This window comes from Sparus aurata, chromosome 8 (genome assembly GCF_900880675.1).
Source record: "Sparus aurata chromosome 8, fSpaAur1.1, whole genome shotgun sequence".
Lineage (NCBI taxonomy): Eukaryota > Metazoa > Chordata > Actinopteri > Spariformes > Sparidae > Sparus > Sparus aurata.
Window position 1 is genome coordinate 5,694,145 of NC_044194.1, and position 17,142 is coordinate 5,711,286.

A 17,142-nucleotide genomic window follows, 5' to 3' on the forward strand; every position below is an offset into this window, starting at 1 on the left:
CAACAGAACAGAGTGGAGTTGAAGGTAGTTGCTATGTTTGACCACCAGAGGGCGCAACGTGTCCGAGTTTTACTGGTCCGTGCGTTTCCACACAGACTCTCTCACTGCAAGAAGTTGCTGTGAAGGGAGACTTTTACGCAAACAAAACGTGGAGTATCTCCAAGATCCTCCGACAACATTAAATCAAACTACACGTGAATACATTTTTTCTTTTTAATATGCGACTCGAAGACGAAATCAGAGGACGAGGATGCTGTGTTTTTTCAACTGTCCAGTCTGATGTGGTGCTGAAAACGCTGCATCCGCTCATCCGCGCCCTGACTTGAGTTCGGCTTCAGTGGGTTCCGTGCGTAAAAGAGGACAAACAACGTAACACGCTAGAAGCTGCTTGCATTCATGCAGGAGTTAAAGAGTTACCGAACTTAACAAGAGTGATAACCTGTCGAGCCAGCGCCAACAAACTGGACCTGCGGGGCTCCGAGCTGAGCGCTTTGACTCTCTTCGGACGCCTGCGTGTCATAAACATGATGTTTACTTTCAAATGAATCGCGTCCCTGCATGCGCGAGCTGTATAATTGCCAATTATTGTGCTCGGAGACACGCTTGCAATTTCTTTGGCTGTGTGGAGCTGTAGCCTGGATACAGGAGAGTGCGTCCTTGGTATTTGTGATTGTAAAGAGCTGGAGGAGAAAGATGGCCGTGGGGGGAAGACTGATAATTTGAAGACTTGCCAGGGGTACATTGTCAAATTCAAAAGGCATTTCAAAGAACCGAACCATTCACTTTTCTTTTTTTTTTTATTCTCTCTTCTTTTTTTCCTCTTCTCTTCTCTCGCTGTCTTTTTTTTTTTTTTCTTCTTCTTCTTCTCCTTTCTTTCTTTTCGCACGGTTGCAGGCCGTTTGAATCGACCAATGGGCCTTCAAGTTAGAGACATTGGAATGTAAATGAGCTCAGCGCGTGCTCCCGGCGCAGTGAAAGCTCGGGATTGTTTATTGAGCTCCCGGAGCCACGCGCCTGGCCCGGGGGAGTCGGTGCGCAGAAGAATCACACAGCGGGGGCGGGGCCTCGCGACGAAGCGTGCGTCTCCGAAAAGGGGTGGGTGGGGTGTGTGTTGGGGGCGCGTGTTGAAAAAGAGGAGTGCTGCCAAAGTTTGGGTCAGATCGGCTCGTGGAGTAAGCAGTCAAGAGAGACTTGGACCAGAGTTAGCCACACGGTCCCCCACGCGAAGGACACGAGAGCTGTGCACTGCCAAACCTTTTCCGCTCCTCATCCTCTTCCTGCATCCATCACTCGGCACGAACTGTCGGCGAGATGGAAACGACGACCATCACCACCACGCAGACCGCATTCACCTTTGGACTTACTGAAAGGCGCGCCGGGCTCACCCTGCACGCCCCCGCGCAGGACTGCACCGTGCCCGCCGCGCACCCCAACACCGCCACCGCCGCCGGCTTCCAAAGCAAAACCAAGGTGCTGAAGAGACAGCGCTCCAGCTCGCCGGAGCTCCTGCGCTGCAAGCGGCGCCTCAGCTTCAACGGTCTCGGCTACTCCATCCCCCAGCAGCAGCCCGTGGCCGTGGCCCGGCGGAACGAAAGGGAGAGGAACCGGGTCAAACAAGTCAACATGGGCTTCCAGACGCTGCGTCAGCATGTGCCCAACGGCGCCGCCAACAAGAAGATGAGCAAAGTGGAGACGCTGAGGTCCGCGGTGGAGTACATCAGGGCTTTACAGCAACTTCTGGACGAGCATGACGCCGTGTCGGCCGCTTTCCAGTGCGGGCTGCCGTCCCCGACACTTTCCAACAGCTACTCCGCCGACCCGGAGTCGCCTCATTCCACCTACTCATCAGATGAAGGCGGCTATGAGCCTCTGAGCTCCGAGGAACAGGAGCTGTTGGACTTTACAACCTGGTTCGACAGGTACTGAGGCTGACAGCATCCACAGCACACAGCGGCGTCTGTGCGTAAAAGCGGCTGAAATGCTGACAGAGACTTGACAAAAGGCTTCAGATCAGGTCTTGCCCTCCGTGCTCGGAAGTGATCTGTTGCCTCCCTCCCTCACCCGGGCTGCTTCTGCAGGAGCAAAGCAATAGTGAGAAAGAGAGAGAGAGAGCGAGCGAGAGAGAGAGAGAGAGAGAGAGAGACTGTGTGTGATAGAGAGGGAGCCTCTTGTTGCATAGAGCATGAACATTCGCCACAGGGAGGAGGGAGCCGGACTCGGTGTCACGTTGACGCGTGGAAGTAAAAGAACTGTTGATGTTATGATTAAATAAGTGCAATTAATACGTGACACAGCAGGCGCTGCGGAGACGCTGCTGCGGCTCCAGAGGAGTGCTGAGAGGTTCACCGGGAGCAGGGCTGCCTGTCCTCAGCCTGCTGGAGGGCACGACACAGCGAAGATGATGCGTCCACAGACTTCATTCGTCATGTACATGTGCCCCCCCCCCCCCCCCCCTCCCCTCCACTCACACCCCCTTTTTTTTTATACAATAACAAAATTGTATCATACAGTAACATGAAGTTCTATTTTTGTACATTGAGTCAAACAAACAATGTTTTCGAACAACAGCCACTGCCACTTTTTCCCCCCTGACAGTGTTGTGTGGACGAGCTGTCAAGTGAGGCAGCGAGTTTGGCACGTCTGAGTCGCGTGACTGCGGCTGCAATATCAAGGCTTCTACCTGTGACAGACTGTAGTTGTTTTGTTGTTTTCAAATAGGTGGTAACGAGACTCTTTTTTTTTTTATATTAATGTATGCACTTGTTCTCTGTTTCCCCCCGTAGCCTAAACAAAATGTAAATATTCGATTTTAACAGATATATTTTGTGTAAAACAAGTTTTATAAATAAAGATGAATCTATTTATATTACATGCTTTTGTGCTGCTTTGGTTCTTCAGCTGGTCTGCTCAAGTGTGTGTGTGTGTGTGTGTGTGTGTTTGTGTGTGAGAGAGAGGGAGTGAGAGAGAGAGAGGGCTGAGTGTTGGTGGCGGTAATTGAGCAAACTAGGGAGCTGCTCTTCTATTCAAAGCCCCTGCATGACCTTTTCCCGACTTGGTTGTGCACACGGGGGGAAAATTGCGCAGCTGGGTGAGCACTCAATAACCATTATGGACGCGCACCTTCTACAGCGCTTTGTCCGCATTCAGGACGGGGGAGATTAATATTACGTTTCATGCATTGCATTGTTTCTTTTGCACACTCTGCCTTTACCCAATAGCCCAGAGGGCCCGCAGCGGAGGGGGAGAGGGGAGGGGTGCAATTCACTCCTCTCAAAGGGCATAGACACTTTGAAATACGGCCTGGGGAAAGTCAGCAAGACAATGAGACGGGTCAAAATTCTTATTGCCCGATTGAGATCAATCTAAATAAAAACCGGGGGTTGTAGACTAGTTGTATCCCCGACTGTGTTTTTCACGGCGCACACAGCCCAATCAAAAAGCCCATCTCCTGCAAAATGGGGAGCGCAACAGCACATTGTAAGCACCATTGTGTGCGCCTTTTGCGCCTCATTATGCCAATTATGGCCGATCTTCCATTGTAATTAAACACTGATGCCAAATTCGGCGAGGCAGAACGAGAAATAACGAGTTTAATTTCACCTGGTGCTCCCTGTGGGAGTGGAACATCGGGAACAAGAGAGGCTGATTGAAGCTTATATAGTATTTTATAATACATTCAGAAAAGTGAAAGACGGCGCACACCAGCCGGAATTAACCCAATAAAGGGGTGAAGAACATAGAATATAAAAGATAGTGCAGGGCCAAAACAGACACAACATCGTTTATTTCTGGACTTTCTGAAATCTTACCAAAAAAGAAGCTGACTTAAAAAAAAAAAATGTGTGCCACGTCTTCTTCTCGCAACTTAAAGTGTGCCATACACACACACACACACACACACAGTCTGCAGCCTGCAGGTGTGAGCCACGTGCCTGTACTCGGTGACAAATGCCCGAGCGCTCCCATTGGTTAACGGCTCGCGTATGTGAGCCCTGTCTGCGCCGGGCAGTGACAAAAATCAAACAAGTGATAAATGACATTAATTACGCTCTGCTTTATAACCTCCTACGTCAGCGGGATTCAAAAAGAACCAGATCAATGTTGGGCGCAAAAAAAACCCCCCACACCCCGCTGCTCCATTATGATACGGATGAAATGGCGCTTCTGATGTCCTTCAGAGTCAGGCAGAGGCCAGGGCGCAAAGTGAAAATAAGCGCTTGTCTCCTGTCCTCGAAGATGGATATGCAATTTTCCCCCCTCCAGCTCGCGCATCGAGGAGCAGGGGGGGGCGATAATAGATTTATTCATGTCATTTTGTCCCCGGGTCGTTTTCACTTTGACAATACACAGGGGCGATGTTAATTTTTGGCGTAATCCAATGGTGCATAATCAATCACACGCAGCTCGTTTTATGCATGCGTTTCCGTGCGCGCAGCCGTGATGATGTATGCGTAAACCATGGAAACGCCAAAGGCACATACACAGACTATAGTGTAGGGTTTAAGAGTTGATGGTGCTGAGGGGTCATCGCGTTGCTCTGAATGCAGTCATCAGAGCGCATGGTGGATTTTCAAAGCCAAAAAAACCCCAAAACCTAGTTCAGCAATGCGCACTTTACGCACACGCTGGATGCAGCGTGTGCGTAAAGTGCGCAGTGCTGAACTAGGTTTTTTTTTTTGTGTGTATGAACCTGAGCTGCCTTTATGTTTTAACCCCGTCGGCAACAAACGTTTATCAGTGTATCCACCACAACGTGAATCATTTTTCGACTCAGACAATATTTACATGATAACAGTCCAACTGCCACCAACAACACAACCATGTTCTCTGTTTTTACCTGTCAGTTTAGTCAAAGTGTGAGTCGTTCAGAGGCTTTACATCGTGGCAGGAATGAGAAAACAGAATATAGTGAGAGGAAAAAAGTTATTTCAACTGGAAAAGCTGCTCTGAAATGTAAAATAACGACCACATTTTGAATTCTTTGTTTGACCCTCAGTTGTTTTAACTGATCTAATGTCAGTTTTGATTCCAGTCTTCGTTGTTTTTTGTTGTTGTTTGCACTCAGTTTTCCAGGAAAATCGGCTCATGAATTTACTTCTCCATTATCAGGGGCTTTAATAAAACTCAGTATACCATGAGTCAGTACCTGGAAAGATGTGAGCGCATGTCTCACCCAATCACAGCTCAGAGCTCAGAGACGCCTGCAGAGCAACAGGTGCATCAGAGACTATGAGAGTAGAGACTCTGCTGCAATCACACCCGCCCAATGTCTCTGATCTTTGAATTATTCAGAGTTGCCGCAAATCAAATAAATACTTGATCCCGTTTTATTATGCTGAACAGAGTCAATGTGAAATCACGCGTAACAGGTGGCTTTTGGCAGATAGACCCGCTCGAGTCCTTTAGGCAAGTTAACGGTGAACTTGAAGCCACGGACGTTATTTTTAAGCAACAGACAAGGCACCGATTAGAGCCGCACAGCTGTAGGATGCAAATATGACGAACACACCTCGGACAGGAGAGTGATGAGCTGAGACGGAGCAGTGATGTGGATGAATGGAGAGACGCTGCACAACCTTGAGCAATGCTTACAGAGTTGTTAATGTTTAATCCCCATCTATGTTATATTTAACATAGATGGGAAAAAAAAGAACTGATTTGGCCACGGCGGGCTGTGCAGCTGGTTCAGGACGGATCTGTTGACCCCTCGGATATTGATTGAGTGAGGTTCTGGGTGGTAGTAGTTGATAATAAAGGCCTTTTAGATTCAAAGTCTCGTCCTCCTTACTAAATTTGCAGGATTTCTGTCACTGTGGATGCTGAAGTCGTCAGATTCTTCATAGAGGAAGCTGTCAGATTGTCATAAGTGGAGAGGCTTCTCCGGTTTGGAAGCACACAGGAGCTGACATTTGCACCAGCGCAGATGCTAATATTTGCTCTAATGAGGAAGGCCCTTAAACGGAGCCTTCTCAGTAGTTTCATTTCTACACGGGATTCAGATTCAGAGCTCATTTTGGAGAGTTTGAGAGAGATGCACTTCAGAGAGTTATCCATCGCACTGAATATCTGCTAAAGATGTTACGCAGTTAAAATCATGCACTCTGTTGGAAGGACGGTACATGAATCATTAATGTCCTCTCTTTGTGCCAAAACGGGCCCATCACATTTCATTTAATCATTTCTCTCAATGCGAGTAAACAACGTAGAGCCATTGCAGTGTGCTGGAAATCCTCTTCGCCACACCAGAAGCCTCGCTAAATAGGAGCCTAGCTCACAGCCGCCAAGTCACTCTTACTTTCTGACAAAAAAGTCAGTCATTCGACTCGTGTTTTTCTTCTATCTTTTCTAAAAAAAAAAAAAAAAAAAAGAAATCTTTCCCTTTTCAAGTGAAAGTTTGAAGGCGTGCAGCTCAGCACTTTTAACTGACACCTCTGTATGTGTGTGTGTGTGTGTGTGTGTGTGAATAGGGCCTAAACTTCAGACGACCCAGCAGAGGAGGAACCAAGCTCAGGCCTCAGCGGTGGAGGGATGGAAGAGGTGGGGATGTGTGGTAAGGGTGGAGGTGGCGGGGGCTGTGATTTGCATGGGCCATTGTGTTGCACAAGTTTGGGTGCTTTTTTTTTCTGCCCGGGCCCTTTTGGCCATTTACTTCCACTCTGGCTGGCTGTGGCGGGCTGTGAATAGTCTCTGCTCGGAGGAGACACAAAGGCGCTTTTGTGCTGCGGCCGCACCATATTCATCATGTAATGCCTGTAAGACAAATCTGATTGGACGTCTCTGTCACTTTGATGTGGGTCCAGAGTGCGAGTGGCCCTGAGATTGCTAACTTCACTCTCTATTGCCTATTCTGCTGCATTGATATGGGGGTGGAGACAAGGGGGAGAGAGGAGAGGTGGCTCGGGGAGGAGAAGGAGGAGGGAGAAGGGAGAGCAGGCAGGGGGTAGTCCTCATTATTTGCAGGAGCAAATTCATAATAAATTTCCCCATTCTACAAAACCGGGTCGAGATGATTGACACTACTTTACGCCAGGCCGAACAAAAGCCCTGATTTGAGCAGAATACCAAATGAATGGGGCGAGCGTGGACTCAATTCAAACAATTTTAATCTCTCCCTGTCCTCCCTTATTCCTCCTCTCCTCCTCTCTCCCCCTTTTTCCCCTCACACTTACCCTCTTTTTTCAACTCCAACTCTCCTGCCTCTTTTGTCCGGAGCATTCTCGTTTTACAGGGTAATTCTACTCCAACGGATGTGCTAATTGTGCTGGGTTAAACTGGATGCTGGTGGACTCCTGTGATACAGAGCTTATTCTTGCCTAATGACTGTAATGATGGTTCAGAGAGACTGCAGCCTGCGGACTGGAGTGGGCTGCTTGTCCAGAGTTCGAGAGGGAGATGTTTTTTTTTTTTTCCCCCCTTCTTTTTACTTGTGTGGGCCGACGGGGGAAGGTAGAGGAGCAGAGCCGGAGCTGATGTCCAAGGTTAGGTGTAGGAAAGAGGATGATGGGCACAATGACGAGCATGGAAAGTGCAGGAGAGGACAAAAATATGTTCTGGAGTTAGTGGTCGGGACAACGGGAGAAGGATGTAGGACTCGTATGATAAGGATATAGGAGGATACCTGCAACGACATCTAACATTCAGATTGGACATACTGATGATTTTAACATTATTAATGAGTATTATTACAGATCTCTTGACCTTAATCAAACATGTAGCCTCTGTTATGTCGCTCACAGGTGTGCCAGAGGACATTTTCAAGCTTTAAGTTTACCTCCACTTTCAGTCACAAGAGCCATAAAATACAAATTTGGTGCAAATGCGTTGTAGCCTTGGCTGAGCTGTGTTGGGACTAGCAAGAAGCATCCGTTACAGCTGAAATGTGATCGACGGAGACACCAACATGCATCTTTGTATATTTCACATTTATTAATTCAGTGGACATTTTTCTCCATCAGTGACAGTATAATCCAAGACCTTTCAAGGGTGATGCTGGTATTCTTCAACACGGAGCCTTTTATTCTGTCTTAGTGTCTGATGTAGAAAAAATATTTGTTGGGGGGGCTGCAGTTGCTTACCATTCACACTGTCGACTCAGAATAGAGTTACGAGGAAGTAGTGGTAGAAATATCCCCCCTCTGAAATCGAGCAGACATTCAGGACCCTCACGCGTCATCAGGGGGCGTTGATGGTGATTGGACGTTTCCAATCAGCCGCCTTCAGCTGTAGCGGTTTCTCTTTCGTTACTGTGGAAATCCAGCTCCTACCCGGCCAGTCTGCACGGACATTACCTGCTGAGTTTTAGTTAAATTTGTCATATTCCATCGAAGGAGGGAGTCATCAAAATATGGAACTGTAATGCACAAATCAGCAATAATAATGTAATGTTAGCTTTCTAGCTATTTTGTAGAAACTATTTTACTTTTGTTCTTGTTCTCATAACCCTCAGTTTGCAGCATAGCTCTAAAAAAACTTTCTTTTGTAAGGCCATGTAGCTCCAAAAGCTCGACCCAAACAAGAAGTGGGACAGCACGTCCCTCAACTTGGAAGCACTAATTGGTAGGGACAAGGGGGTGTATTGGGATTGTGTCTGATATCATTATGGGAAGGATCCCTACAGAGACAGGACATTTAAAAAAAAGATGATTTTATCATTTTAATAGACACTCCATTGAAACTCGACAGAAAAAAAACAAAACTCACCAAAACCATCTTGGTACAGTTTAAACAGTCATCAACTTGGCGTTAAATTGTTGGCTTCTACTCGCTGTTTTCTCCCGACGTTGGCCCTCACTCTCTCACTCTTCTCTCGATATTTTCTATATATGTTATGATATATGTTGAAGATGTAAGCAGCACTCTAGCTCAGACATGTAGAAGACTTTCAGTACAGAAATCAAAACTTGTTCAGAACAAAACCCAAAGTTTCAACAAAGTTTTCATTGAGGCGGCATCTTGTGGTCATCACGACAACTGCGTCTGAAGACACTTTCACATTAGCATCATCAAACTCAGCAATAGATGACACTATAACTACTGATTACTTGAATGTTTTTCTTACAAACTGTCAGTAGGGTCATGCCAATGCTTTACTGTTTATTTGCTGCTCCACACTGTCCGGTTCTGTCCTCACTTGTGTGTATGTGTGTGATGACGCGAGATGTTAAGTCACCAAAGAAAAACAAAACAAAACAGCGGTAACTCCCTTTAACTGTCTTTTCTAAAAACATGTTATGTGTGGGCGTGCTGTGTGTGTGTGTGTGTGTGTGTGTGTGTGTGTGTGTGTTTGAATAGCTTTAATCCATTCTTCTCTGGAGATCAGGTGCATTCCTTCACTCAACAATATATTGTTTTCTATTAAAGTTTGTGTACATTTGATGTTTGTCTGCATGTCAGAGGTCACACCTCTCACCCTGAAAACCACTTTTGTGATGTTTTTTTTGTGTTTTTTTTATACACAAACAAGTAACGTCCCTCCCTACACACACATACATCTATACAGACACACACACACACACACACACAGAGTCATGTCCTGGGGTCCTCAGCAGGTTGGAACCTGCCCCCCGGAGAAACCTGTTCACGGTGACACACCGCGGCCTCATCACGCCCACAGTTTCAGATCACATGCTTCATTCTTCCTTTGTTGGATTCAGACAGACAGTAGCACACTTAGATGTTTTTTTTTTTTTCTTTCATACGTCCCGTGAATATCTCTGCATGATACAATAGAAGTGCCTCCTCTGAAGTATCAAAGCTCGGTGTACACTTGCTTCTGGCCGTGAATGGTTTGTGTGAAAGGACTCTGAATGGGAAAACATGAAGGCACATGTCAGGATTAGGATAGAACAAGAAATCAAGTGAAGGTGGTTCAGTGGAGTTTAAACACATGTCTTGTCTGATTTTGGCACATTTTATTCATCAGTCTACATCTACATGTTTGATTATTATCGATCCCCGCGCTGTTTTCTTGCCCTCTTTGATCTCTTTACATGCGCTGGAAGAACTTCACTAAGTATGATTACAAATAAAACATGCGTATTTAAAGTTTATACTACTACAACCTGCACTAACTAGTTTTGGAAAATAAATTCAAACTCCGGTAACATTTACATTATTACTGAGGTAATTAAACTCAGAGACATATTTGTAACATAACTGAACAGGTGCGAATAAAGTAAAAGTATTGTTTTGTTTATTCAGTTTAGAAAATTCATGATTTTTTCTTTTTTTCTTAACTTGCATTTCTTTCCCAAAAACTACATAATGCACCTTTAAAGGAGCAGTAGGTGGGATTTAGTCTCTTCTATCGGTGTGCATGCAGATTGCAACAAACAAGATATTGTCCTACTAGAAACAAGGTGCAAATTAGAGGACTCAATGGACCAGAACCGGCTCCTACCTTAGCAGAGATGTGATCAGTGGGACTTGGACTTGGACTTGGAGGTTAAAGACTTGAGACTTGATGACTCGGATGACTTGTCTGTGTCCATTTTATGTTTCCGGTTTAGTTTTTTGTAGTCTGGCTGTCAGTTTTTCACTGTTTTAGTGATGGGGAACTTTTTGACTGACCAGAAATTAACAAATGAATAAAAATGTATAAAGTCATTTGTTTGATTTCATGTCTTTAACTGAATAATTACAATAATTGTATACATTGTGAAACGTTTTGAGTAGGTAGATAAGTTGGCCAGTAAAATCTTTATTAATATGTTATCTTTTCCCTTTATAAAGGTCAAACACTGGAGGTAAGACAGCAGTATCTTTGGTGGTGGGGGAGGGATTAAAGCTACATGAGTTCTGGTTACTTTACAGATTCAGCTTTTACATAAATCATGTGATCGACTTATATAAAACTATCCAACAGTAAAGTTCTTAAAATGAGCTCCACCATAACCGAATGTTAAGTAAAATGCTGCTTAAAACACCAGAAATAACAACAAATAACAAGATAATATATCAATGATGGAGCTATATATTACAGACAATAGTATAGTATTTAAGTCAACTTTTTAATGCATGACCTTTACCTGTAATAGAGTATTTTTTTTACCACGTGGCAATGCTTTCTTCTCATGCCGATATCTTAAAACGGGGAATTCCACTCCTCAGTAACACATGATTATATACGAAGCTGATTTGCATCAGAGCAACTGAAAATGTCACGCCTTCCTGCCAACTGTTTTACTTGTTTTAAGAAAAATACGTTTTTGTGATCAAATGAGATGTTGAGATGGATGTTATTGCTATTTGCAGCCCCGCTCCCTCCCTTCACTCCCTCCCTCCCTCCTTCACACACACACAAAAACATGAACACATATACGTATACGCACATATTCATAGTCCCAGGTCCCCCCTGCACCCCACAACCTATTATCAGCAGAGAGATGCCCTGGCTTACAGAGTCCTGCCCCCTCCCTAAAAACAAGGTAAAAGGAGGATTAGTGAGCACCATTTAGGGGCTCCTTTCAGCCCACCATTTCATTTCATTAGCTTGTGACCTCTCCAGTTAATTATTTTGATCTGGCCAAAGGCTCGGCCTGCTTTTAATGATCCTGACTGCCTCACCGCCCCCATCAGAACGCACAATACTTAACACACCCATTGAGGGCAAGGAATAGGAAGGAGTGAAAAGGAAGGAGGAGAGAAAGGGGAAAGATTGAAAGTGGCATTTACCAGTCACCGGCAGTGGCTGTATGGAGGGGAACCTGGTGACGGCAGGGTGGCGAAACGCCCTCAGACTTCTTTTTCAGAATATACCATTGTCCCTCATTGATGGAGTGGCTCTCCTTTTTTTTTTTTTTTTAAGGCTCCTGAAATCGTTGCAGAGCTTTAAGCTGATTTCAGTGGAGAGAAAGAGAGGGATAAAGGAGAGAGGGGATCTACTGCGACTCCTTCTTAAAAAAAAAAAATAACAGTGATGGAAAATAAAAAAGAAAAGAAAAAGAAGTGGTCTTTAGAAATCATTCATGGGACGTGTCACGGCTCTGAGGAATTGTTGGGTTGTTATTCAGAGGCGACGGATACAGTTTTTTGTGATGACGGTTACATCTGAGTGTTGTTATGTTTCACACACACAACTGATAATACGAGACATGTTGACAGTGGAAACATGTGCAGACCTTCGGGTAAATCTGCATCACACGTCATCACGGCCAAACTGTGCAGGTACAATCATCTTTATATTAAGGTCCTTGTTTTAAGTGTTTGTTAAAAAGGAAAAAAAGGGCCCTCATACATATGTTAATTAAGACTGTCGATCACTGACAAAACACAGGAACCTCGTGGTGCCACCGGCTTCTTACTATTGGTTGACAAACCTTGTTAGCAGCTGGAAACCAACCTGAAGGATCTTACTCAGAGAAAGACCAAACAATCATGTTGGACTCCACAAACATTTCATTGCTTCACAATAATAAAAGGAAAAGACACTTTTGTTCTGCACCTCTCTACGAGCTCCGTAGATGCATTATTTTTCAAGCTTTGTTAAGATTGATACAATCTTTATTTGCAGTTAAATTTGACTTTTGCAGCTACTAAAGAGAGGAACAACGCCTTATTCGGGCAATAAATCAACAGTTGTTCGATCGTACAATAGAAGGAGGTTGGAATTTAACTGAGGGAGACGCAGGAAGCAAAGAAGCTACCTGCGAAGCGACTTTTTAACAGTTTACTGCAGGTTTTAAATCACAATTTACAACTAACCCCATTGTACCTCCTCTCTCCTCCTCTCCTCCTCTCCTCCTCTCCTCTTCCTCTCCGTCCACCTGTCTCTCTGTTGCTGTGCTGCACTAATTGCCTGTATTTGTTCATCCTGCGGGTGTTTGCGAAGGGATAGCTTCCGTTTACCCACGGCCACACAGCTCCATATTGAACGCAAACACAATAAAATCTAAGCAGCTTGTGCTGTTTAACGCCTTACGAGCAATGCCACCCAATACATTTTCTCCATTTTTAACCAAACGCGAAGGATGAAAAGTGTTTTTTTTTTATAGGAGGTGGCGCAAAGCTGATGGGTCGGGTTGGTCTAATATTCCTGTTTTTGTTTTTTTCCTTCTCCTTCTTCTTCTTCTTCTTCCTCTCCTTCTTCTCCGTTCACTCTAAGTCTGTTTTTGTGCCTTGTATTTGCTGGCAGCGCCGCTGGCCAGTTTACTCTGTCTGGCTATGCATGTAAAGAGTGTCCCCTCTTTGTTCCAACCTCGGGCCCACAGCCAAGCTCCCCCTTCAAAAACTTAAGCCACACACACACACACACACACACACAAACACACAGTACCCCACTCACCCCTTTTTTCTTTTTTTTTTACTCTCTCAAACAACTCTCTCTCCCTCTCTCCCCCCCCTTGCGCTGCCCTCAAATTGCCAATAACAAAAAAAAAAGGGAGGATAGAGCTGCGGAGACAAGCATCACTTTAAAAAAAGCAGGTGTCCAGAACTTTTCAGCGCTCGTCGATTTTCAAATGGAGACCCTTTAACCTCCGCGCTTTTCTAGCTGGTGGCTGAGGTAGCCGGTCAGAAGCCTAATCAGTCTCGTCTGACAATACTGGGAGGTTGAGGGCTGTCAGTCCTTCTTTCAGACGGGGGCTCAGATGAAGCCGTGGCAGGGGAACCCCTGATTGATTAGTGCCTCTTTATTGAAGTGCGTATGTGTGTGTGTGTGTGTGTGTGTGAGCGTTGAAAGTGTGTCTATAGGGGCCCGGCCAGGAGTCTTTATTTAAATCCAGCCAGAGAGAGTACTATAATTATGACTTTTTCTTTCTGTTGGCTGGTTAAAGCTGACAGAGAGGGTTCTTATGGCTCACTTCACCCTCTCAGCCTCCTAAAGAGAGATTATTACTGGCCCCAAGAGCTCGGGCCAGTCAGGCTCATCAGCGTGGCTTTATAGACCTGAGAGAAGGGCCGGGTCCAGAGCAGGACTCAAAATAGACACACAAAAAAAGAAGGATGGAGGACGGAGATGAAGACAAGTCACTGTGTAATCCCATTTCAGCCTTATTCACCGATGCCAGGGGACGGAACAATGTATGTGCCCAGTATGTCAAATAAATAAATAAATGAATAAATCCAGGCGAGGTTGTAACAGAGAGCAGCGTGCCAGTTCGCAGCCATCACTGGTGTTTAGATGTCTTAACCCCCCTCACGACGAACAAACACACAAACAAGCAAGCAAGCAAACACAAACTGACCGGGGGTCAGATGAATTAACAGAATATGGCTGATTCTGTGTGGCCCTGTTGGTAGGAGGTCTTCCTCTCTCTCTCTTTATCAGGTCATCCACTATCAGTATGTGTCTGTGTCCCCCTGCAGATGCAGCGCTGGCTTCTATTGTTCAGTGACAGCTACTATCTGCTCACCATTTTAAGAAGTGTGTGTGTGTGTGTGTGTGTGCTCACCTGCACTCGTAGTCGTAGTTTAGACATTTGGCTTCACTTTCATTTGTAGATCCTCTTTTTGTCGTACGAGTTTCAGATAAGCAAGCAAACACATTCTGGCGCAGTGAGGCAGACAGAGAGATTTCATTGTAATGTTGTAAAGCTGTAATTTGTGGCTGACTATGAGAGAGAGTGATGGCCTGTCATAAAACTAATGATTGAGTGGGTTACAGGTCGTCATTAGTCTGTGAACATACAGTCACAGAGGTTTTATTTATATTCTATTGACAACCACTTCAGTACAAGTGAGTTTTGCATTTAAAATCTTACCTAAATGTACTCCAAGGAACTTTTAACTGGTTATTAAACCAATCTTATAATACTGAGGCCTCTATATGACCTACATAAGTAATCACAGCCATCAGTGTGGTGTGTAGTCTGGTGGTACAGCAGCAGATACTACTGTGTTACCAGGTGGCAGCAGAGCTACTGGCTTATAACTGATGTTTAATGCTGGCATTGCTACCAAGCGTTATCTTTCTGTCCGAACATGTAGACTGAAAACAGTTTATGACAACCCGTATTTACCGTTGTTGTTGGGCAGTGACCTCTAGTGGTTAGTAATAATTATTACAGCTGCAAATGAGGAAGTAAAGGGAGGGAGTTTTGAGAAAAAAGTCCATATAGGGAGGCAGTCGTAGAAGGAGGGTCAGGGTAACGTAACGTAACGTAATATAACATAACGCAACGTAACATAACGTAACACAGCATCACGTAACATAACGTAACATATCGTAACGGAAAATAGCGTAACATAACGCGACGTAACACAACGTGATGCGACGTAGCGTAGGGAACTTAGCGACAGAAGTAACATAATGATTTTTAACCAAATCCACAATGTTTCCTTTAACCTGACCAATTAATCTTCGTAGAAGTTTTCTTGCCTAAACCTAACCAAATTGCGACCGTACTACAAAGGTTGGATACGTTTGCCATGCCATACACTATAACGGTCGTGCTCTTTTGGGAGCGGAGATATATTTTGTTTTTGGAGATGCTGACAATCAGCCTATTTAGTTGGTTAGTTATGAAGATGTCTTGTAATGACGACAAAAACATTACGACGGAAAAGTAATAACTTAAACTTTACTGCAATAAAATCACTATTACCAAGCAGCCGAATCTATTAGCTTTGGTTAACTTGTATACATCATAACATACATTAACTCACATCCACGCATCCTGCAAATAGCTGTGTTTAGAATTAAATTGCTTCTTTCTTTCACTCACTTCCAAAACAAACGTGGTGGTGCTCATACCTCTCCTGTCCACAGGGGCCGCCAGAATCAACAAAAATGTAAGTTGCTTGTAGTTGCTTTAAGTGTTATTAGCAAATAAGTTAAAAAGTTAAAGAAAGCTGTCCTCTGTGAATATTAGCATTAATTATTATATTATAAATACACACTACTATTGGTCTATTTCTGATGCATGTAGTTTAAGTGCCATCTCACTGATGTAGTCAGAGATTTCACGTTTTAAAGTACTTTATATCTATAACACTTTGTTGCATTTTATATGGTCATCATATGTTTATTATGAAGTAACTACTTAATATATCTCTCTGATGAATGTGTGAACTTAGTAAAAGTTAAAATGTTGCATCCTAAATCTGGAAGGAAGCAGGACGTGGACAAGCTTCAGAAAAAGAGCGAGAGTACTTTGCGGTTTACCTTTTCAGACGGCACAAGTCACTGTGTTTGTGTGTTTGTGTGTGTTCAGTGTGTGTGTGTGTGTAGAGTGTGTGTTCAGAGTGTGTGTGTGTGTGTTTCAGAGTGTGTGTGTGTGTGTTTCAGAGTGTGTGTGTGTGAGTGTGCATGAGAGAGTCTGTTCACATTGTATTTGGACTATAATAACATGCACCTCTGGGTGTGGTGAGACTTTAGTTCTACTGACAGTGTTGCTTTTTACACACACACACACACAACACACACAAACACACACACTAGACCTTCTGGCTATCCTGGAGTCCTTGAACCTCACTGTGCTGCCGTGACCCCGTGGTACCGACATAACACATCACAATTACTGTCACTCCTGAAAACCTGACCGATCCAGAGTCTGTACCTGCACGTGCACGGAGGTGCACGTCTGATGTTTTGGTCTCACGACGCTACGCTTTAGCCACGCTGAGCGTTCATCAGCGTGTGACAAATGAGTTTTAGTTTTAACAGCATTTCAGAGCTTTTATCTTGAAATCACCTCGTTCTCGTGTGAATAGTGGTCGAGCGAACCTGGACGCAGTGACGGACCTCAGAGTCAATATTTAGACTCAGACAGAGAGTGCTTGGTTTTCTCCCCTCCCCGTTTTTTTTTTTTTTTTGTTGCCGGCGGTAACAGTTTTCTGGCCCGAGCCGTCCCATGCGAACAGGACAGGCAGCTCTTGTCATATGACTCTTGGGATTAACCCAAGCAAAGAGTGTAATCCTGACACTTTGAAGTGCGTAAGATCTTAGTTTCTCACATCACGCAGAGCGCCCGAACAGACCCGTCATTGTCACTGATCTAAAGAGAAACCGTCAAGTTGGCGTTCGTCTTTGAACATCACTCGATTTTCATTTGTGCTTTTCAGTCATTGAGAGGAATGTCGGAGGCATTTCTTGGCTTGAAAGAAAGACAGGGAGAAAAAGGAAGCAGTGACTCACCACATTCATTCAGTTTAATCATCCAAACTCATAATGAGCATAAACAGCCTGTTTCTCTTTGAATATCT

At 44.6% G+C, this 17,142-nt stretch overlaps 1 protein-coding gene across 1 annotated transcript; it reads left to right on the forward strand.

Moving 5' to 3' along the window:
- Positions 1–1,124: 1,124 nt before the first annotated feature.
- On the forward strand, positions 1,125–2,871 carry ascl1b (achaete-scute family bHLH transcription factor 1b). The gene has a single exon (XM_030424920.1). The coding sequence runs from the start codon at positions 1,312–1,314 to the stop codon at positions 1,924–1,926; it is 615 nt and encodes a 204-aa protein (XP_030280780.1). The 5' UTR covers positions 1,125–1,311; the 3' UTR covers positions 1,927–2,871.
- The last annotated feature ends 14,271 nt before the right edge of the window (positions 2,872–17,142 follow it).